Source organism: Leucopleurus acutus (assembly GCF_964270905.1).
Source record: "Leucopleurus acutus genome assembly, chromosome: 9".
NCBI lineage: Eukaryota > Metazoa > Chordata > Mammalia > Artiodactyla > Delphinidae > Leucopleurus > Leucopleurus acutus.
This window is the reverse complement of record NC_139144.1, coordinates 52,670,133-52,692,948: the sequence shown is the minus strand read 5'-3', so window position 1 is coordinate 52,692,948 and position 22,816 is coordinate 52,670,133. Positions and strand designations below refer to the sequence as shown.

Below are 22,816 nucleotides of genomic sequence, written 5' to 3'. Positions count from 1 at the left end.
TTGTTAATACCTTATATTTGTGTAATATTTGACCTTCATAGACATAATTCCATTTGATCATAGTAACTCTCAGGTCAAAAGAGTTGTAATAATTTCTATTTTATTGTGGGAAACTCCAGGTCACTCAGCTAATAGACAGAGGAGTCAGAATAGAATCAATTATTCTCTTAGTCCCTGACTGGGAACATATTTTAAACTTATTACAATGGAAAATTTCAAATATATACAAATGAGGAGAGAATAGTATAAAGAATTTCCACAGCTTCAACAATGTTCAGCTTGTTTCAGCTCTACCCCATTTTGAAACAAATTTCAGAGTTAATACCATTTTGGGGGTAAACATTTCAAGATGTAGGTACTTTCTGTAGTCACTGTCAATCAAGTTTAACAAAATGCTTAATACGGCAGATAATCAATAAATACTTGTTGAAAGCTATAGATCTTACATATGCTTTCAGACATTATTACCCAATTCTGACTAAAAAAAAATCAATTCTGAATTCCTAGATGGCACATACTCATTCCTTCACTCACAGATATTTATTCTGGGCTACAAGATGCTGGCCACCATGCTAAGTGCTTGCGATACAGCAAGGAACAAGAAAACAAGGGTTTTTCCAGTACAGAAAGCCAAATTAGTGGGGGAAAAAAGTAGAAGAATTCAAGCAATTGATTAAAGTGTATCCAGAATACCCTACATTATTACATTAAAAAATGTGCAAACCGTTTTCAACTTTTACTGGATGTGTGCACATTTCCTAATGTTAATGTCTTCTCTACAGTATGTAAATTAAGTCCAAGACTGTACAGTTAACTATGGGAATTACTTAAATTTTAAAACTCACTTTAATATAAACTATAAAGATTGGAATAAAACAAAAATGAAACTTTCTCTTTTCAGTATTTATTATTCCCAGGAAACCAAGTAAGCATAACCCAATATACAGATCCATTTTCCCTCTTTGACACTCCTTAGTATTAACATGCATGTGATGGAAATAAACCACGTGGTGCCTTACTCAGTAACTGGACGTCCTTTCCATTATTTCATTCACTTGTTCATTTATTTCCACTGGATGTAGAATGTAAACAGACATGACCCAAAACACATTCCCTGCCTCAAGGAGCTCACAGCTGGGGTGTGGAAAATGGTGGGTGGGGCGGGGAAGATTAATATTATATCTTAAATAACAGACATAATAATATTAAAGAGCAGACATATACTAAGTGCCATAAGGGAGGGCCAAAGTTGTCAGGGTTCAAAGGAAGCAGAAATTTTATCCAAATGAAGGTATTAAGGAGTACACCACACACACAAAAAGGTGGCCTTAGAGCTTGGTTCTGACAGATGCTTCAACAGGTGGAAAGAGTGGTACAGGGAGGAACACTGTGTACACATTCTGAGATCAGCCCCAACTAAAGTCGAAGAGGTGATGGCAAGGAGCATATACATTTAGGGGAAATGGATTAGTCAGTCTGACTGTAGGATACATGCAGCAAATGCACACGAAGAACACAAGGAAATCCTATCAAAGTTGAAGCTAGTACTAAAGATGAAAAAATGGACAGTCAGAGGGAAAATTTAAAATATCAATAAGTATTTGAATGCTCTTATTATATAGCCTTGGTATACAGATACTGTACAGTTAATACCAATAATCTCCCAGTGTTAGGCGGAGATACCTACTCATGCTATATGCAACTCTAAAAGGATGAGAAGTTCCCATCTAAGGGGTCTATAATTTAATTTATTCTACATCATTCATTCAGGAAACATATTGGGCAACTAACAGTACGGACACTGCTATTTAGGAATATAAAAGATACATACAATCCTTGTCTTCAAGTCAGCAAACATAAAATCATTAAACAGAAAATACTTTTCTATCCCAAGGGAATGTTTTCTAATATACAGTGACCATTAGTCATCCTGTCCTGTTAACACTGGATATAAACCTGCATTTGAACCTTAGTTATCCTCAGTTTGTATCTACAATGCATATAACTAAGGAATAAAATAGCTGACTAAAAATACAATTCTTTTATGCATTTACAAAACAATTCCTACACAGGCCAAAGGGGGGTTGGTTTAGGTTAAACCTAAGACCCTCTTCAATGAAAAAATTCTTATACCGTGATTCTAACTCTACTGAACTAAAATCCTTTAGGAAGGGTAAACAGGAATCAATAATTAAAATGGCTACTTAAATGACAAAGTCAGTTACTGTCCAAATTTAGGTAAACTACTAAGTGTTTAATAATGATTCCATCCCAAATGGACTTCCAGGCTACTACTGCACACTCACACAGATTCCTGCCACATGCCTTAAGATGCCTTTATTTCACCTCAGTGGAGAGCAGTTACATGTGCAGCTGGTAAAACGAAAACAAGTATGGTAGCACATTGGTGATATTCAAAACTGCCCAGTGGCTCTTATAAAACTCCTCCCTCTGACTGCTCACCTGCCTGTCCCAGCAGACTTAGCATCTACAGAACACCACTCAAATGGTAACCTTTATGTAGGCAGGCTTGTTACCAACCACCTGTGTCCATTTTCAGTGCTACCTCCTGGCCCTTGAACATAGCCCAACATTACCAATACTACCTTCTTCTACTGCCACTCCTCCTGCACCCAGATTTCATCCCTGCTATGTTCTACCACAGCAGGAAGCTCACAATTAATTTCTTTCCTAAGAAGACTGAGAAGCTTATCTGAACTTCTTAAGAAATAGAAATCGTGTTACTAGTTCTTCAAGAAGCATGGGTAAAACATATTTGCTTAGGTGTCTAGAGGTTGTTATGCTACCTAATTTTCAAGTATTATGGTATTTATTTCACTAAATGGGTATTAGATGCCAGAGCTGCATTATGTAATAGCTCATTCATATGACGAGTACCAAGCATTTAGATGTTTTTAACTATTCTGTCTAAAATGAATTCAATATTATTACTTAATTATGTAACTACATTATTTACCCATATTATTATTTAACACCAGCTATTTAAATAATCATAGTTATTACCCAACTTCCTTAAAAGCAGAATTTAATGGATAATTATCACACTTTTTACAGATTTACTTCAGTAAGGCATACTGCAGAATTCAGGAATTTCCTGAGTTGATATGTCATTTATTCCTGGCAAACTATCACCTTTGTCTACATATAGCTCATATTTTCCGAACTAGAAATGTACTCACTTGAGTTAACTTCTTCCACCAAACAAAAAGAATTATTTTAAAATTGCTACTCAGATTTTAGAGAAAGTCAATGACTTTAAAATGGCATGACAGACAAGCTGCCTGATCTCTGGCCTTTAGGTTCTTTATCTATAATATAAAAGGGTTGAAAGACTTCCAAAGTATCTTTCAACCCTAATATTCATGAGTTTCCAACGACACAGGGTGAGTACTGGATGTTTTGTTCTTAAAAAACATTCCTAGAAAATCATCAATAGTGAGGCATATTTTTTAAGGGTAATTTACTTTTAACAAGGAGTCTATTTTCATAGATATCCATTTACCCTTGTCTTAAACATAAGAAAATACACCAAAAGATAGTCACATTTATACAAGTTTCCCTTTTAGAAGCCATTTTCTCTTTGATAGAGAACTTCTAGTAATTCCATGGTGATAATAGTTGTGTAAAAAGGATACAGTGCAGGGCTTCCCTGGTGGCGCAGTGGTTGAGAGTCCGCCTGCCGATGCAGGGGATACGGGTTCGTGCCCCAGTCTGGGAAGATCCCACATGCCGCGGAGCGGCTGGGCCCATGAGCCATGGCCGCTGAGCCTGCGCGCCCGGAGGGGAGAGGCCACAACAGTGAGAGGCCCGCGTACAGCAAAAAAAAAAAAAAAGGATACAGTGCGATCAATGGCAACAATTCAGCACTACCAAGTTCTGCAGGAACAAGGAATGGGCAGAACATCATTGTGAAAATGTGTATTTACTAAATAAGCTCAATAAATTGGGACCTTCTCAGGAACTGTTAGAGAATGAAAGACCAAACATACTTTTCACATACTGACATTTAAAAAGGCAATTTAAACTCCTGCTTTTCCTGCCTTCACTGAGACAAGCCCTAATAAACATATTATTCACCTACAAAACAACACTTTTATTCAGAAGGATTCCCATGAACTAACCCACCTGAGGTTATGACCTAATAATCATTGAGCTGCACGCATTTTTCTGGCGTTTTTAAGCAGTGATTAAATATGCTAATAATCATAATTTAACACATTTAGACACAAGTTTACTCACTGAAATACCATGAGTTTTAGTTTCATGAACCAGTACTTGAATTTGAATTACCTTTACTGCTACACTAACAAATTTAATCCCTGGAGACAACACTGATAGCACTTACCAGGACTTTGTAGTGACATGATACTATCATGTATCGGGGTTATGATGATCATCTTACTTCTTCAAAAACAGGGGAATTACTTGGGAGGAGTAGCCAGGTATGATTTACCCAAGTATCTTTCCCAGCACCTAACCCCACGTTTTTTAAACATTAGGTCCCTTCCTAAATCCTTGTTGAGTAAGTGGAGTTCAAATGTTCGTATCTATTAATTACATGTCAACATCTTCTTATACAGATCTCTTTGTATGTGCCTAAAGTGAAATTTAATCCCCCAAAAGCATTTGATTCTGATTAGTGTTTTAGTTATCTAACTATTCAATCAGCAAATTCAGGGTAACCAAATTACCACAAATATTAGTTGCTCTGAAAAAAATGGTTAGCTTAAAAATAGCAAAACAAGCCAATGGAAATAAAGAGAACTGAATTTTTAAAAAGATAAAAGAACTGCTCATCCCATTACAAGGTTAAGTTCTGTAAATGTACAGACTTTTTTGACTTGTTCACTGATGTATCCCCAGCTTCCAGCAGTGTCTGGCAAATACTGGGCCCTCAGTAAATATTTGATGAATGAATAGATTGCTGATAAAACAGATTATTTTATCTACTACATATATTTAGTTCAGAATGTAAAATAGGATTCGTTTGTGGAGTGCAGAAGCTCTAATGTAAGCTGATACTGAAGTGTGATTCTGGCAAAGTCTCCAGGATTTGGGATTACCAACTGCAAAATACAAGTAAGTCTACATCCCAGACACTGACTGGCTGATCGAGCCTGGGCCTGGGATATATCAAGCACAGGTAAGCAAGAATTTCAAGTTATCATCCCTGTGCATGCAGGCAGTACCAGTGCCAGCAATAACAAGACAGTTTTTCGGGCAAATCCATCGAAATTAAATCTTAAACTTTTGAAAAATGAATATGTTTATTATGCTCCTTCAAGCTTAGAAGCTTAACTATCTGTGGGATGTGCCTATGATCATGATCAATTACTTGGGACTTGAAGGCACTTATTAAGGCGTCTGCCCTTTTAAGAAACCTTTAAAGAACCAGCCATAGGACTGTAAAACGGATCCTGTGGGACAACAATAAATCACAGGTTTGGGGGCCCAACTTTGACAACTCTCCCTTGGAAGGAAAGAATTTGTTGTCACCTGTGCTTGACTTCCTGATCCTGCCTGAACAAATATCAGCATCCTCTAAAATCTGAATTCCTAGTCTAGCTAAGTAAGTCATGGGGGCCAGTAATTGCCCCAAGGCAGAAGTGGAAGAGAAGAAACAGGAAGGAAACAAAACGGAATGGAGATCTGCAGCTCGTGAGGATGACATCATCAATAATTTTCTGAAGTGTCACTGAATTTCATGGCATTTGACTGATGGTCTTTTCTGACAAACTACAGTCTCATTATATTCAAGCAGCTTCTTGGTTCCAGAGCCTGTAATGTCTGGGCTTGAGTATGACTTGTTCTACAGGAAAGGTCAGGTGAACTGAGGCCTTACTGAGAACTTTCTCCATGGCAAGGGCCACGCTAACCTGCCTGAACACAAATAATACGTGGACATTTGAAGCATTCTTAAATTTACAAAGTGTTTTCATATACACTATCTCAGTTTCTCCTCACAATTCTTAAGAGGTAGATGTCATCATCACCACTTAACATGTGACATAGTTTTAGAAAATGATGCCTTTGTCTTCAACTTGTAAGTGTAGTCTCCTAAAATTTCTCAGTATAGAATCCAAGACATGGGTTAGTTAGAAATCTGCAAAGACATGCCAACCTCAAGAGAATATATCAAGAGAATAAGATGGATTAGCCAAAATCTACCAGCACAATGACAAAAACAACCTTTCTTTGTCACAAGAATAAATTGTGTTTTTTAAAGGATGTTACACCGGGGTGCCTCTGTAACACTGCTACAATTGGAAGAACATGATTTTATTTATATACATGATAATCATCCTTAACTGGACACTATCCAAAGGTAACAGACAAAATAAAACAAGAACTTTGGACCTACAATTCTAGTGGTGGAATTCACCCTTTGGGAAGTGTCTAGGTGATTCCACTAGGAAGATAACTAAGTTACAGGGGACAAAATGTACCCTTAACTTTTCTCTCCAATATCACAAAAGACTCCCCAAAAGGGTTTTTGTTGTTTTTCAACAAAGAAAACATACACACAAAAGGTTATCTATTGCTTTTATTTATAATCCCATCTTCCTAAAACACTGATTCCCTCAGTCTCATTATCTTTTGTCCCTCTCTTCTTTACTGGCTAAAATAGAGGTATATTAGGGTCCTGTCATTATAGCCATTTACTACTTTATTTAGGTATTTATGATTCTTTGCTGCCTTCTAGCCTGAGTCTGACTGTGTTAGGAACAAAGCACAACACAAATCATCCAACCTGGGATAAGAGGAGACAAACTGAAACCTCCCAGGAAGATTCTGTAGACACTTGGGCTCCCTGAAACTATAGAGGGCTTGGTATTTCAAAGGTCAGCCTTGGGTCTCTCCACTTTGATGACTAATGTTAAACTGTTTGACTTTTTTACAAAAATATTTAGCTGTGCTTATTTACATAATTTTATCCACAGCACACATACAGTAGTAGACACATATTTGTTGAATAGAACCCCTAGACGGATGAGAAGACAGGAAGAAGACCTCAAGACCTCCTTTTTGGAACATACTATCTTAGGAGTTGAGAAAGGTGAAATCACACCCTGATTTGTAGAAGTTTCTGGGCATTCCTTTTCAGCTTAAAACTATGCACCTCTGTTTTAAAAAGAAAAGGATGACACACCACACAATGTCAAACACACAATGGGGAAATTCCAGGATCACTAAGAAAACATCATATATCTTAAGCGACACACATTTTGGTTTAATACTGGTTACCACACAAGAGAGGCTATAAGTACTGGTGCCTCCTCACCCACCAGCACAACCCACCCAGGAAAAGCAAGGGCAGAACCTTTAGAATATAAAGATTCCACAACCTGGACTCACATCTGACCCTTTGGAGAAGGAGTCTAAGGACTATGCTGGCCCAGAGACATAAAGTAATGCAAACAGGTAACATTTTGGGAAGAAATTTTTTAAATGACACAAACTGGGCATCAACACTGAAGTCCTCAGACCATCAGAAATCCTTATTATTATGCAACGTTAATAAAAAGAAACTGAAGGTGTGACTGGCAAAACTATTCTTAAAAGTTTCTGCACTTTTAAACCTTATTTCTACTAGGCCCCGACAATAAAGCTTTCTTTCTACTAATCATCACCATATCCTCAGACCTCTCACTCAGTCTCTCAAAAATTCCCCCAATGGCCATGGAAACCATGCTGGGGCTGGAGGGGCGCGTCTCAGGTTGGCCTGTTCTGTCCCTAAAAGACGCCCATCTTTCTGGATCCCTTTCAGGGTGGGCAGGGAGAAAACACTTAGAACTTGCACAGCGGCAAGGAGGCCTGCGCAGGTCACATTTTATGACTTGTCTTTCTGTTCGCTGTCTGGCAAGGTCACCGGCTCTGGCTCGTGGCTCTGTCGACAAAACTTACTCTCACTCGGTAAGGTCAACGGGTCGCGCCGGGCCTCCCTAGCCGCCCCCCCTGCCCCTCAATCTTCGTGGGCCCCAGGATCCCAGTCCCGGCCCTCCCACGGCGCGCGGCCCCAGACGGCGCGGGCGCCGCTCCACCGCTCACCTGACCACGTTGGGGTGCTCGAAGGTCTCCAGGTGCCTCAGCACCGCCACCTCGCGGATGGTAGAGAGCGGCATGCCCTCCTCGCCGGTCTGCACTCGCACGCGCTTCAGCGCCACGAAACGGCCTCCGTTCTTCAGGTCCCGGGCCTTGAACACCTTCCCATAGGCGCCCTCCCCGATCTCCGCCACGCATTCGTACTGCTGGTCGGCACGGCTCAGGCCGTCCTTCTCCATGCCGCCCGGACGCCGCCCGGCACGGCGCCGCTGGGGCGGGCGGGGGGCGCGCTCGGCTCGCTCGTGGCCGCTGCTCGCCTCCTCCCGGACCCCCGGCCCGCTCCCTCGCGCCCTAGAGCTCGATCTCGCTCTCTCTCACCCCCGCCGACTACCGCAGTCCGGCGCTCGGACTCTCGCGGCCGCCGGGGCTGGATGGAGCGACCTCCCCGCGGGCGGGCACAACCCTGGTGCCGCCGCTGCGAAACTCCGCCTGCCGAGTCGCCGAGGAGCAAGCCGATCCCTCCTCTTCCCTCCCCGAAGCTCAGTCCTCTGTACAGGCACCAAGGCGATTACATAGTCTTTGCCCGAGCGCGTCTCACTCCACAGTCCTTCCACCTAAAAGAGGAGACGGGAGGACAAGAAGAAAGTGTAATCAGACATCCCAGGCGCCTTCCTCGGGGTTCCTGTAGACACCCCTCCTCCTCCTTTACGAAGCCCCCTTCGCTACCCTCTGCGAGCTCCTGCCCTCTCCCAGGCCGCTTAATCCTTCCTGGTTCCTCCGAGAAAAGCGAAGTTACTTTTCTTTCCTTGCAGAGCTGGAGCCGTCTTCGCGCGGAGAGTTTGCAGGGGCCCCTCGGGGATGAGCGCGGGGCGCGAGACGCAGTGGAACGAGAGGGGGCGTGCCAAGCAGCCCAGAGTGTGCCGGGAGCGCGGGGGAGGGGAGGCGCCGGGCACGTCAATGTCACGGCTTAATATTTATCCTTATATCATTGTGCTGTGCTGCTACCCTCCCCGCCTGCCCAGGCCTGGAGGTGCAGGGAGAGGGGCTCCTGGGATGCCGTGGGGCGTTTCGGGGTCGTGCACAACCTGGTGTGGAGAGACCGCGGGTCCACTGGTGTGCGGCCGCAGAATGTGGGTGGGGGCTCCCAGGACCCTGTAACCCGAAGCTGGGAGTGTGCGAGAAGGGGTGGTCAGACATCTGCTCGGAAATTGCTTCCTTTCTTTCCACTTTCAGTTTTTCTACGAGGACACATTTTAAAACGACTTGCACACACAAATGGTCTTTTTAGGGTAAAGGAATCTGGATTGGAAGCGGAATTCTTCCTCCGACCTAGAGGACCTCCCTGGTGGAGACCCATCAGGTCGGGGAGGGCTGGAGCTCCCGCTCCTCGGGGGTGGGTGAGCGACAGGGCCCTGGGGGTGGGGTGGGAAGTCGCCCACGGGACCCTAAGAGTGGGAGAAAGAGGTGTTCACCGCACTTCAGCTTGTCGTCTCCTTGGAGAACAACTTCAGAAGGAAGGCAGCATAACCGTGACTCGCCTAGAAATTTTCAACCGATTGAACCTGAGCAAAACTCAGCCTCCCCTTAAAAGGGGTGGGAGGGGGGAGTAAATGCTGAGCCTCCAGGGGAAAGTGAGAAGGGGTTGCGCCCTTGAGGCCTGGACTCGCGAACCCTTCCCCACTCCCAGGGTCGTCCCCAAAGTAGGCAGCAGAGGTGGCTGCTCCATTCCCCTTTCGGCTTAAGGCCGGGTCCGAAGAGCAGCCAGTGGCCCCCCTAGGAGCCCCCCACACAACAAAGCGGGGTGGGTAGGGGACGACGCACTATCCCTTCCCATTCGGCTGCAATCCAGGACCCAGGGAACCTCCTCCCCACCGCCGCTTTGGCCTCGGCCGGACATTCGCCACTACAGCCGCGTGTCCGAAATTCTCGGGGCACCTCGGAATTACCTGCCCGGCAACCGCTGGCGCGGTCGCCTTCTGCCAGGCATTATAGAAACAAAATGCGCGACCCCCACGGCCTGCGGGCGGAGGGGCCCGCAGCGAGGGCAGAGACCCTCACACTCACTCTATTCAAAACTCTCCTTAAAAGGTGAAGGCGAATCCTGGGGGAGCCGAGGAAGGCGCCCCTAGAGCCAGCACCGCGGTCTGAGGCAGGCCGAGGGCCACACAGGTAGCTGAGGAGCCGTCGCAGGCTGCGCAGCCCGCCCCCTCCCGCGGCCCCCCCTCCCCTCCGCTCCCCAGTCCTGACCGCCGCTCGGCAGCGAAGGAAGCGTCGGGGACGTCCCACCCCCGCAGGGAACTGCGCCCGCTGCCCCCGCCTGGCCCCGCACCGCCCGCCGGCTCTCCCCCCTCGCTCCCGGGACTGTAGGCTCCGGCGGAGAGAAACGGGAGCAGCAGTGCCTTTTCCCCCCCTCTCCTCCACTTTTTTTTTTGTTGTTGTTGTTGCTTTCCCACGCTGGCTGAATGTGTCTTGACCCCATTTCAAAAAAGTTTGACATAGTGCTTCAACATTTCCGCATTCCTCCGCGACTACAAAGGCTGCAGCCGCCTCCTTCTGCTTTCTGTCTCTGCTCTCTGTCTTCACACTCAATGAAATCCTTCATGTGCCTCTCCCGAAGCCTGCCAAGCACCGCAAGGGTCGCCACCAGCGCAGCGACAAGAGGCCGCACCGGGGACCACGACTCCCGCGTGTGCGCACAAGTAGATGCGCCCACGTGCACACTGACGGGCGCGGTGCTGGGCCCGAAGGTGCTCACCCCGGGGCGTGCGTTTTAACTTCGATATTTTAAATTAGAAACGTAAACTGGGAAACTAAAGCAAGCGTGCATCCTTGCGGGGCTTCCAGCCTGGGCACTGGCCGCCTGCGTGCACTCCTCTAAGTGTGCATAACACGCCCGCAGGGGTTGCCAGCAAGAAGTCTGCGTTAACATTTATCTCTTGGTGGGTAAGGTGGAGCCCACACCGTACCTCAACGAGCTTTCGGGAGACATAAACATAAGGCACCGAAACACATTCTCCCCCATGGAGCCCCCAACAGCAGTGCATTTTAAACCCTAAATGTGGATTATTATGTGAGTTTCCGAGTGGAGTTTGAGTTCCGTTTGAAGAAGCTGGATAAAAAGTGTTTGTGGGTGCGTTTGTGCGCAAGGGTATGTGTGAGCTGGCACAGGATCTCGGTGTTGGGGGTCGTCCCTCGTGTGGCGTCCTAATCTGGCGTCCTCTGGCCGGATTAGGAGAAACTCCTTTAGCTCCCCAAAACTAGCCCCCATAACTACCGCGCCTCGGCTCGTAAGGGGTTAACCAAAGCCTATTCCGAGAACCTACCGCCCCCCGAACCCGGTCCCCGTCCCCCCTACCCACCCTCGCCTCCGACACCGGCCAAGCCTCCAAATCTCCCCCGGGGACCCTCCCCCCCACCCCGCAGCCCACCCACCCGAGCGCACAGCTCCTTACCTGAGGGGCCCGGCCGCGTCGGGCCTCGCGAAGGGGCTGCGGGTATCAGTCCGACCTTCACACGTGTCCACGGCGGCGTGGAGCAGGTAACCCGGCTTGGAGGAAGGAGTTACCAGCACTCTCTTCGGCGAAGGGGTGGGCACTGCGGCGGAGGGAGGAGGGGCGGCGGAGGGCACCGCCCGCGCCGCTCGCTGGGGGCGGACGGGGCTGCGGGGCTCCGGCCGGCGCTCGGGGCCCGAGCCGGGGAGGCGACGGGGGCGGGGTTGGGGGCCCCGGAGGCCGACTCTGCCGGAGACCCTCCCGGCGGTGGGGTTGGGGGCTCGGCTCTCAGTGGCAAGCGAGTGTGCAAATTAAAGCCTTCCGGAGAGAGGGGAGGCGGCCGAGACCCGGCTGTGCTCTGAGCCTCCCCGCTCCCTAGCTCTCTGCTCCGAGTGGGGGGCGAGAAAGAGGGGGGAGTTCAATGAAAATTTCCGGCTTTCACTGCAACTGGAGTGAAGGATCTTGCGACTAAAATAAGAGGCGTGAGAGGAAGAGTGGGATGTGTCGTCGGGAGTCGGCGGAGTTACCAAACCCAGGGTCGCCCAGAGTTGGGGTTTTGACAGAGTGAGGCGGGCTGGGCGTATCAGCAGTCTGTGATGTAGACGGATGGGAAAAACACAAAACAACCAACAATAATTATGAGGGGCCGGTGGGGATGGTAAATACCAACACTTTCCAAGAAACTGAAAAATCAGACCAAAAAAATAACTCTTCTCTATTAAAAAAAAAAAAATTGGCAGGACGCCTTGCAGAAAAGAAAATACTAATCTGTCCAAGCACTTTTCACTTTCAGCATGAGCTACATTTGTTTTGTTTTCCTTCGCTTCCTTTCGGCCTCACAAAGCCCTATCTTTTCCTTTTGGACAGAGGATGTGACTTGGAAATTGTCAGGCACTCTTGTGGTTAACGATCTACTTGAAGGAGCTGGCCGGTTCACAATTATTAAGAGATTAGCAAATGCTGAGGGTTCACTAAGGTATTTCTGGGGAGGTAAAAAGCCTGAAATTGATTGTAAAGAACAGAACTGCAAGGTAATAGACACACACGCACACACACACAAAGAGGAAACAACACGATTCGGTGGGTGCTCAGTTTAAATGCATTATTGGAATTCTGAAATTTGAAACCTTGTAAGAATGTATACTTTACCTGCTGAGAAAACCTGAATACAGTTATTTCAGGTGAAAATGAGATTTTGGAGAAAAATAAAAGTCTTCTAGACTTTCTACAGTGATGTAAAACAAAACTTAAAATAGCTATTTTTTTGGAAAGAATTCAGTGTTTTCCAAAATCTCTATCTGTAGAATACTTGAAACCCTTTAAATATCTTAATGCAAACCCTAAAAAATTTTATTTATTTCAGTGCTCTGTGGAAAAGTTAAAACCCAGAAAAATTCTGTTGGAATTGAAAACACTACCTTATAAATCTTCTGACTGCACAGTAGATCAAACTTTTGCTTTATAAAATTGATTCTATACTACAGTGTGAAGTAACAGGTTAGGTAAATAAAAATTGTTGCATTTCCATTAGCGAATATTTTGCAATGCATTATAATAACTTATTCTTAAAAAATAAAAGTGAATAATTGTGGGTTTTATGCTTAAGATAGTTCATAAAATACATTTTGTGTTTAGAAGCATATCTTCTAAAATGAAATCTAATTTCTGAACAAAATTTGTATGTGTAAAGATATCTATAATCTTATATACCTTACAGACTTAAGAAAGCAAATTGTTGGATTTTGTATTTATATAAAATATTGGATCACTACAAATCACTAATTAGACTTTAAACCAGAGACACAAATGGGAATCCTCCATTTTGATAATTGCTTACACTATCAATGCTTTTTAAAACAAGATTTACTTGCTGGTAATTAACACATTTATAAAATTCAGAAATAATTGTCAATAAATAGTCATAGGAACCAGCAAATGATTGTAAGAATTTGAGTAAATAATTTGTTTAAAAATATTAAGCTGTAAATATCTTTTAAATTAACTGAAAAATGTCTTTTCTACACTGGGTTGCATTTTGAATTGCTGAATTTGGTAACAACCATAGATGGATTAGAAACTCCATGATTTAGCTTACTACATCACTTGGGCTATGTCAAAAACAATGAAACTTTATTTAATTATATATGTTATTACTGAGTGTTACCTCTCTTTATGTCATCTGCTTTCTCTGATACTGTTAATTTATCATGTTCACTCACCCTGGTTATGGTTCACATTAACTCCAGGTTGGTTAAAACTTCAGACCAGGAAGTTTTACAATGGATTGTATAAAATTAGTAAATACCAGATTGTTTTTGTTTATGGATAACTTCCTCTGTGGGTAACAGGTTATCATAACAAAATTTGCACAAAGTTTATAAACTGTGAACCAAATTCTGACTCCTTTGTTTAGGAGTCTTTGATGAATGAATACATCATTCTGGAATAGTGATTTGTACCAGTATTTTCACACTGCATCTCAGGTATTCTAAAGCTGCAAATCATCTTACAGTTTTTTAAAAATTAGAATTCATGGAATTATTTCCAGATATGATGTTGCAGCTTACCCTAAAAGTTTCCTTAGTGTCACGTAAGAGATATATTCTGTGTGTGAACATTTTATACCAAATATCTGTAAATTTTTGTTTTCACTAAAATAAAAATATAAATTACAGACCAGAATTAAATTTTTAACACTTTAAGAAAGAAGAAATTTGTTTAAAATTAGTAATTATATAATGTACATCTAATTCTAAATGATCTCTGATTTATATTAGCCATTTGAATTTATAAAATACATTTTCTAGAAACTCAGAAATGAGGTTTTACTAGAATCTACTACACAATCATCCTAATTAAAGGTCCATGTAAATTTATACTTTTGGTCTATAAAGTTCTGTTTATCATCTTGATAAAAAAACTTTTCTGGTTTAGTAACTTTGAAATTAGTTACCTTCATTTTAACTTGATTTATATGGGTATGTGAACATTACCTTTATTGAGTAATTACCATAAAAAACTTTTTAACAGAAAAAGCATAATATAATTCAATGGATTTGAATACATTCTTTACCCCTACCCAGGCATTTCCAAGCTGTTTTTTTTTGGGGGGGGGTCTTTAAAATATAATATTGAAAATTTGCTAAATATCCTAGAAAAAAATCAACTGTACTACCAACTTTTTCAATTGTAAAATTCTGGACTTAATTATTTTTTAAGTTCAACCTTCTAAATAAATTGCTTCCTGTCAATTTGGAGATGATCTGGATTTTTCTCTTCTTGTTGCACATTATCTAGTGCATTTCATTTGAGCAGTGGAACTTGAAAAGGTTTTGATATTTGCCATGAAGAAAAATAATATGAGTTAGTAGCTTATAAAATTTAAGGAGAAAAACCAAACATTATTATCTATTGAAAACATTCCGTTTTCATGGAGTGAAATTATAATTATCCCTATGCAACATGTCAGTACTATGTTCATATTTGTATAATTGTCATCATCTTTTCAATGTTTTCCTTTTGATAGACACTCATATCTTCTTTTTCCGTTGTGTGTGTGTGAGAGTACCTGTATGTTCCTTGGCATATTGTTGTGACACGTTCCAAACATGTTCTTAAGATTCTTTCATCAAGTATATTAGAATTCTGAGTAATCAGAAAAATAACTATGGAAATACACTTACAAAGATGGTGATAGTCACACTGAAATACCTACACTTCCTTTCCGTTTAGAGTGTCCTGTACTTTTCACTGACTTCCTACATTTCTTTTCCAAGATAATACTTGCATCTCAACTGCACACATGGCCTAACAATTGTGTCACCATAGCTGCCTTTGGTTGAGCTAAAAGGTGTGTACATATTCTAGATAAACTGTTCAGATGAAGCAGTGAAGGTCCAACACAGTGGGGGTGAACGATGATATAGTGGGATCTGGGAGATAGGAAGAAGGACAAAGAAAGTCACCTGGGAGAACCTCCTGTGAATGGCTTGGCAGTAGGAATATGTGAAGAAAGCACATGCTAAGGTCCCGAGGCCAAGAGATGTTCCTCAGTGCTCTAGGTATGGCATATCCAGATAACTGATTCTTTTGGAATGAACAGCATTCTATGTCTATCCTATTATGCAATGAATGAGATTGTCTAGTGTATGAATCCATATTCAGGTAACTCTCTTATGTTGTCTCCTTATGGATTTTCCCTGAAAATAATATAGAATGGAATTCTTTGTAGAATTCTCTGAATGCCTAGAAGAAAGTACATAATAGCATAGCCCTGTGGATCAAACAGTTTACCATAAATTGAAGAGAGGATCCAAGTTTTAATCCCTACTATAAATTTGTTCTAGGTTTCTCATAGCTCTGTATCCCCGATACCTAGCACAGTAACTGGCAAGTATTTTATGTCCAAGAAGTGTTTGTCAATGGGAAAGTTGACTTTGTATCCTTTATTCCTTCTTCTTTGGGACAATCTATTGATTTCCTTCAGGGGGATATATTAGAATAATTTTTTTATATAATCCCTCCAAAATTTAAGGATCAGTGTGCTGATTTCAGGACCCCAGGAATGTATCTCCTCTACCTTCTGTTCCCTTTCCTTTTAGCCCTCTTCTCTAAATCCTACAGTCCTTTCAGGGCCCAGCTCTTCCTTAAAACCTGGAAGATTCCCTCAGCCCAATGACAACCTCTTTGCTCTAACTCCTAGAGGCCATCTGCTTCCTACCTTCCTCAAAGCTTGATGCTCTGCTACCCGCCACCATGAGCTCCCTGAGAGTATCCACTGTGCCTTGCTCCCTTTGGCAATGTCCCAGCACCTGGTTGTACCATCTGGCTATAGTAGGTGGTCAGTGAACGCACCAATGGCTCTTGTCTCTCTCCATGAGTGTTACTGAGTCAAGCAGGCACAGAGCAGCCTGGAATCGTGTGACATAACTAGGATAACGTTTGAAAGTGGAGGACGGTGTTCCACTTTGCTTAAACAGGAAAGAACAATGGCATCCTGCTACTTTGTGTGGATTTGTTATGTTTTCTCTTGTGTTGCAGATATTAGTCGTTTAAAACATTTTTGTCTGAAAGAAAACACGTTTAGATAAATTACTAAATTTGTCTGAAAGACAACTTCTAAAATCTTATCAGAAAGAAAATGTGCTTAGGTAATTGTCTCCATTCCCTAACCCTGAAAATCCTGATTAAATGATTTTTCTCTGAAAAGAAGAAATACTAAACTCGGAGGTAACTTAGATACTGTAGAGCCCAGAACCTGGAAAGATTACTCATTTCATTTGCCAATATCCTTAATATCTATGTATCCTAAAGGGCAGGATCCTTGATTTTTAAGTCAGGAGCTTTGTCTTTTATTCGTGGTTCTTCCTCTCTCAGCAATGTTCACTGTACCCTCAGGGGACAGACATTTAACCTTTCTGACCTTCAGTGTCTATGCCTATTAAACGGGTTTGCTAATCATTCAGGAAGATGTTATGAAAATAGTTTGGAGAGAGGCAGCAAAGAGTTTTACCTTCGTAAGAGAAGATATGGGAGTAGAATGGAGGTTGCTGGTCCACATGAAATTTAATATGAAGTTGGCTATGAACTTACCTGCGTAACCTTGGGCAACACGCTTAAGCCCCTGGGCCTTAAGGTCCTTGTCCGTAAAAGAGATGATGAGACTAGATGATTTGTATGGCTGTTGCAACTTTACAAGGCTGTAGTCCAGTCCATGCCTGGCACCATCATGATACATCAGTTTTTATAAATGCCCTAAATTAGAGTAGTGACGGAGGATGGGACTCTGATGTCAGCAACCCAGAGAGGGGTCTGGATTTCAAATGTGAATTATATTGGGGTCTCTCTAACTTAAACCTCTGGATTTTCAAGACTGAATAGAAATGAGGACTTCTAGAAAAACATTAGGGGAATTCACTAGCATTTTCATTAGAGATGGGGAGAGAGGAGCCAGGTTTTAATCTTTTTAGCTAAAACTGAATATGATGCATTAATAAATCAACTCTCATTACTAACATCTGATATAAATTACAATAGTACATACAGAACTAGGATACTCACGATTAGAAATCTTGGACGATCACAGAAATTCTTCAAAGATATCATGAAGCCTAACTTTGGGAGATGTGACGGGACATAATCTGTAAACTACTAAAAACATCAGTGGCTGCCAGCCCCCCATGAGGTAGTAGAAGGAGGGGGGCGGGAGGGTGGGTGAAAGGCAGGGAGTCTGAGGGGCTCCATCAAAGAGCAGAAATTCCGAGAGCTGAGGATCCAAAGCCATTATTAAAACATGTGAAGAAGAACAGACTGTTGCCTCTGTGCTTTAATTTTCTACCACATGAGGCCATGTGCATGGTTTTAAGGTCCTCCCTAGATGTACAGGGAAAAAACATTTAGGCAGTTGGAACCAGACGGTCCTGGATCAGAAGCCTGGCTCCATCATGTAATCCTAGACTAGGTTCTTAAACTTTCAGATCCTTAGTTTCCCTCACTCATAAAGTAGGGATACTATTCTCCACCACAATAGGTTGGTGTGAGAACTAAACAAGTGCCAACTGTGTACATTTTGCATTTAGCAGACATTTAACAAATATTAGGAAACAATCAATATCCCTTTTGTGAAATCACATTTCCTATTCTTTCTCTTTTAGGGGCAGCTAACCCTTTGACTGACATGTCATTCTTTTTAACTGGATTGAAACATCCACCTACTGCAGAAGTAGCAGCCTAAAACAGAGCACACCTAAAATTGTCTTGGGCTTTGACCAAACCACAACTGTCTCTGGGTGTGTGAGGAACAGAGGAGAGGGTGGGGTGTCTCGCCTGAGACCTCTCTGTCTTGTCCAGATCTTATCCCAGTACTGCTCAGTCTTCTTAGTCAGTTCCTCACTGTCCCCCTCACTCTCTTCCCTACAAGTGGCTCTGTTCTTCCTTTCTCCGCTGCTTTGGTGTGGCCTGAGGGCCAACTCATTCTGTCCCTTAAATATGTACCCCATACTCGTGGACACTTGTCTTAAAAGCCCTGCAACTCGGCTGCCTACCTGCAAGAGCTTCTCTGTGGGTCACGCCTCCACAGTCACTGGCTCCTACTTCTCTTGTTCGAAGTACTGACTGTTACCCTGTTTGTCATCCTCTCCATCTCTTCCCTACACATCAACCTGCTCTTCCTGGCTTAGCAGAAGTTTCCTTAGATGACACTGTATTTCCTACCCCATACTCTCTCCTTAGAAACTCTTGAGGGGAGCTACCCTGTCTCCCCTGCCCTTTTCAATTTTTATTTTTTGAACTCCCCAGGGATATTTCCTCAGCTTCTTGTCCTTTGATACTCAAATGCTTCCTTGAGAGCCATTTTCCTCATTGCTTTCTCACCCTTACCCACGGGCCATCGGATACCTGGACCACCCAGTTCCTGGAGTTCTGTCTTCTACTATCTCCTACTGAGGTCCCACAGGATGGTGGACTCCTTCAAAGAGGGGGTCTGCAGCTTTTATTGCTTCATCTCTAAATCCTGGCCCAAAGTCAGTGAACAAGAGGTGTTGGCTAAAGGAAAGCTACAGTATCATAGGAAACACAGGTGCCATCAGATGATCTTCCGTCTGAGCAGTGACCTGGCATTCTCCCAGGCACATCTTGCTCACCTGTGTCCTCGCTGCTCTGGATTCCATGCTGTCTTCTTTAAGAGCGAACCCCGCAGCAGGTAGGTAAAGGTCTCCACCTTTGGGTTGCACCATCCCCACCTCCCTTGATACAGGAGTACATAGAATGGCTGATAGAAAGCTCATGAAGCTGAATTGATCTGACCTATGGGTTCATGCTGGTCAGGAAGAGCCATGAAATCCAGGCAAGGAAGCTTAAACTCGATTATTAGGCAAAACACAAAACTGATTTAAGAGTTTTGAACAGGGAAGGTGGCTCTTAGAGCAGTGATAGCACAGAGGTCATGTGCAAGGAGATGACTTTGGTACTAGCAGGGCCAAGAGGCTGGCATCAGGGAGGCCAAATTACAGGCTCCTGCTGGTGGTGAAAAGACCCGGAATGATAGTTAAGAATGGGAAAAAAAAAAAGAGAGAGAGAGAATGGCTACAAGAGAGAATTCAGAGGAAACATTTGACAGGATTTGGTTAATAACAAGATAAGACAAAAATGAGACGAGTTAATTTAACATGTATATAGCCTGTCAGGGCAGCTCTGGTACTTTATATAAATTAACCTATTTAAACCTCCTAATTATCTCCATTTTGCAGACAACGAAACTGAAGCATAGGACCAAACTTCTAACCAGGCTTTGGGTCCAAGGTATGAAAATAATTAATAATTAAAATATTACTAATAATATAGTGTATAATAGATAAAAGAAAGATGGCTTGGTGAAGGGTTAGGAGGTCCATTTCTGAATCTGAGATGACAGCCAAATGAAAATATCCAGTGGTCACGTGGAGTGGGGAGCCTTTCACTTTTGCCTGGTTCTGCCTTAAAATACACCCAGATCCACCATCCTGGAGAAACCCATTGCTGTTTTCAAATGACATTCTGCTTTTTTTCCCCTTTCCTATTGGCAGGGCCAGCTGCATGGGTTGCACAGAAGGGTCTTGTGCTTGGTAGAATGCTCTGCTGTGGCCATCGTAATAACTTTTGAGCAAGGTGCCTACATTTTCATTTGGACTGGGCCTGCAAATTTTGTAGAGGGCCTGCCTTTCTGCTGGAACATCTGGGATGGACATTTCAGATGTGGGCATTCACTTCACAGTTCAGGCCTCCTTCTGAGCAGTGACCTGGCACTCTTCAAGGGATGTTTGCTCCTTTCACTGCTTCTGTGAAACTGTTCTTTCCCACATCATCATTGATGCAGTCAGTGCCAGTTTTTTCTTAGTTGTTAGGCTCTGCACTTCTTACACTGGTTTTTCATGTTTTCTCGAAATTTTCTCCTGTCTTAGCTGTCATGACCCATGACTTCTGCCACTTCTTGATTTGATGTTCTTTTGTTTTCCAGTGCCAGCTTTTCCTCTGGGTCCTGCCCCATACCTGGAGGTATCCTCTACGACTCAACAATCAGCAGCTGAACTGCTCTTCTGCGAGTTCACTTACTCCCATTTAACCTATCAGAACGTCCCTTGTGGTATGCATATAAAAATGGATTTCTATCATCCCTGTAGTAGTCACTGCCTGGACACTAACCACAAACCCAACCTCATTCACTCTCCTTTTCTGTACCTGTTCTCAATTTTTCCGCCTGTTGACTTCATAACTCCTCAAATTAATGGCCTCTTCTTACTCTGTTGGTCTTCACCGTTGAATTCTCTACTCAACCACCAGTCCGTCGCAGGGTGTTCCCCAATTCCAACTGTTTTAGGCCACGCTGGGAAATTCTTGGCTTAATCCAGCCCTGTGCCCTGGCCTTTCATCTTGACAGGGTGCTAGAAGCCGATGCTCCTACCAAGTCTGTCTCAGCTCTGTTGGTGTCCCCTCCCCTACCTCTGCGTATCTGACCCCGAAGCTGAACAAGCCTGATATTGAACTTTGCATCGCAGAGCCACCCCACCTATCCTGCTCCTGCCCATGTGTTTGCCCAATAACCAACCTTCTTGAGAGCCCCTCCTTCTCGGCAGTGCTACTATACTTCCCTAGTCCATTCTCTATCTTGGTTTCCCAAAGATTATTTCCTATTTTCCGTCTTCTCAGATCTCCAGCACTTTCTTCCCATGCTCATTGTCATGATGCCCTTACTTTTTATTTCACAGAGAAAATAGAAGAAATGAAGGGAGAAATTCCATACACTTGCATGCATGCTTACCCTTTTTGAACTGCTTTCTTCACTGTCTCCAGGACCCCACTCTCTTGCTTCTTTTCTTCCCTCATGGCCACTCCTATTCACTCTCCTTGTTGGTCGTTTTTCCTCTTCCCAACCTCTCTGTTGGTGTGTGTCAGGGTGTTCGGGCTGCTATAACAAAAATACCATAGATTGGGTGGCTTAAGCAACAAATATTTATTTCTCATAGTTCTAGAGGCTGGGAAGTGCAAGATAAAGGTGCCACCATGGTTGGGTTCTTGGTGAAGACCCTCTTCCTGGTTTATAGACAGTCATTTTTTGGTTGTCTCCTCACATGACAGAGAGCAGAGAGAGAAGCATTTTTCTTTCTCATTTCTCTTCTCATAACAGTACTAATCCCTTCATGAGGGCTTAATCCCTTATGATTTAATTACCTCCCAGAGACCCCATCTCCAAACACCATCACATTGGGGATTAGCGTTACAATGTATCAACTGGGGGAGGACACAAACAGGGAGTCCATAATTATGTTCTGAGGATTAATCCTTACACCTCCTTACCCTGCTCTTCTCTCTCACACTCTGAGTCACCTCATCTAGTGCCATGAATTTAAATATCATTTGCATACTGATCCTCCAAGATTTACACCTTCATTCAGATATCCTTTTTGAATTCCAGACATATATATATATCTCCAACTGCCTTCGTGATGTTTGATGCGTGCACAGATGTCTAATAGGCATCTCAAATTTAACACATCCAAAACTGAACTCTTCATTTTCCTCCCCAAACCTACTTCTCCCACAGTTTTTTCCACCTTAGTAAATCTGCATTCGTCTCGTTGCTTAGTCCAAAATCTAGCAACCCAGCATGACTCCGTTCTGTTATTCATGCCCTATATGCACTCCATCAGTAAATCCTGCCAGCCCTACAGTCACTCTCCAACCACTAGAGCAGCCATCATCATCTGTCACCTGGTCTCTTGCAATAGCCTCCTAACTGGTCTTCCTGCTTCTAGCCTTGCCCCTCTGCCTTCTCCACACAGCAGTCAATGAGATGCTTTTTAAAACTGAAGTTAGATCATACCATTCCTGTTCAGCGTCAAGACCCTCCAGTGTCATCCCGTTTCAGAGTAAAATCTAAGTCCCTTCCACGGTTGACAAGCCTTACATAGTCTTGCCCTACTTCATCACTGTGCTGATTCTTCTCATCTCTCTCCCTCTTGCTTCTTCTGCTGCAACCACACTGACCTCCTTGCTGTTCCTCAAACCCACCAAGCACGTTCACGCCTCTGAGCCTTTGCACTTGCTGTTCCCTCTGGATGAAATGCTCTTCACCCACACGTCGGCATGGCTTTCTGCCTCATTTCCTTCAGGTCTCACTCAAAAGACATCAGAGGTACCTTCTCTGACTACGCTGCATGAATTGCATCCACTCCAGTCTCTCTCTATCCATCTTACTTCACTTTATCGTTCTTTCTTAGAACTTACCA

The 22,816-nt window shown here is 43.4% G+C and overlaps 1 protein-coding gene across 1 annotated transcript in view; it reads right to left on the bottom strand.

Annotated features, from left to right (window-relative positions):
* The window catches only part of CDK6 (cyclin dependent kinase 6), a 224,284-nt gene extending 215,423 nt beyond the window's left edge, over nucleotides 1-8,861 (bottom strand). The window contains exons 1-2 of the mRNA XM_082846786.1: nucleotides 8,791-8,861; nucleotides 8,071-8,678 (exon numbers count right to left, since the gene is read on the bottom strand). Coding sequence (XP_082702912.1) covers nucleotides 8,071-8,303 — 233 coding nt within the window. The 5' untranslated portion in view covers nucleotides 8,304-8,678; nucleotides 8,791-8,861. The remainder of the gene's footprint in view (nucleotides 1-8,070; nucleotides 8,679-8,790) is intronic.
* Nucleotides 8,862-22,816: the final 13,955 nt, after the last annotated feature.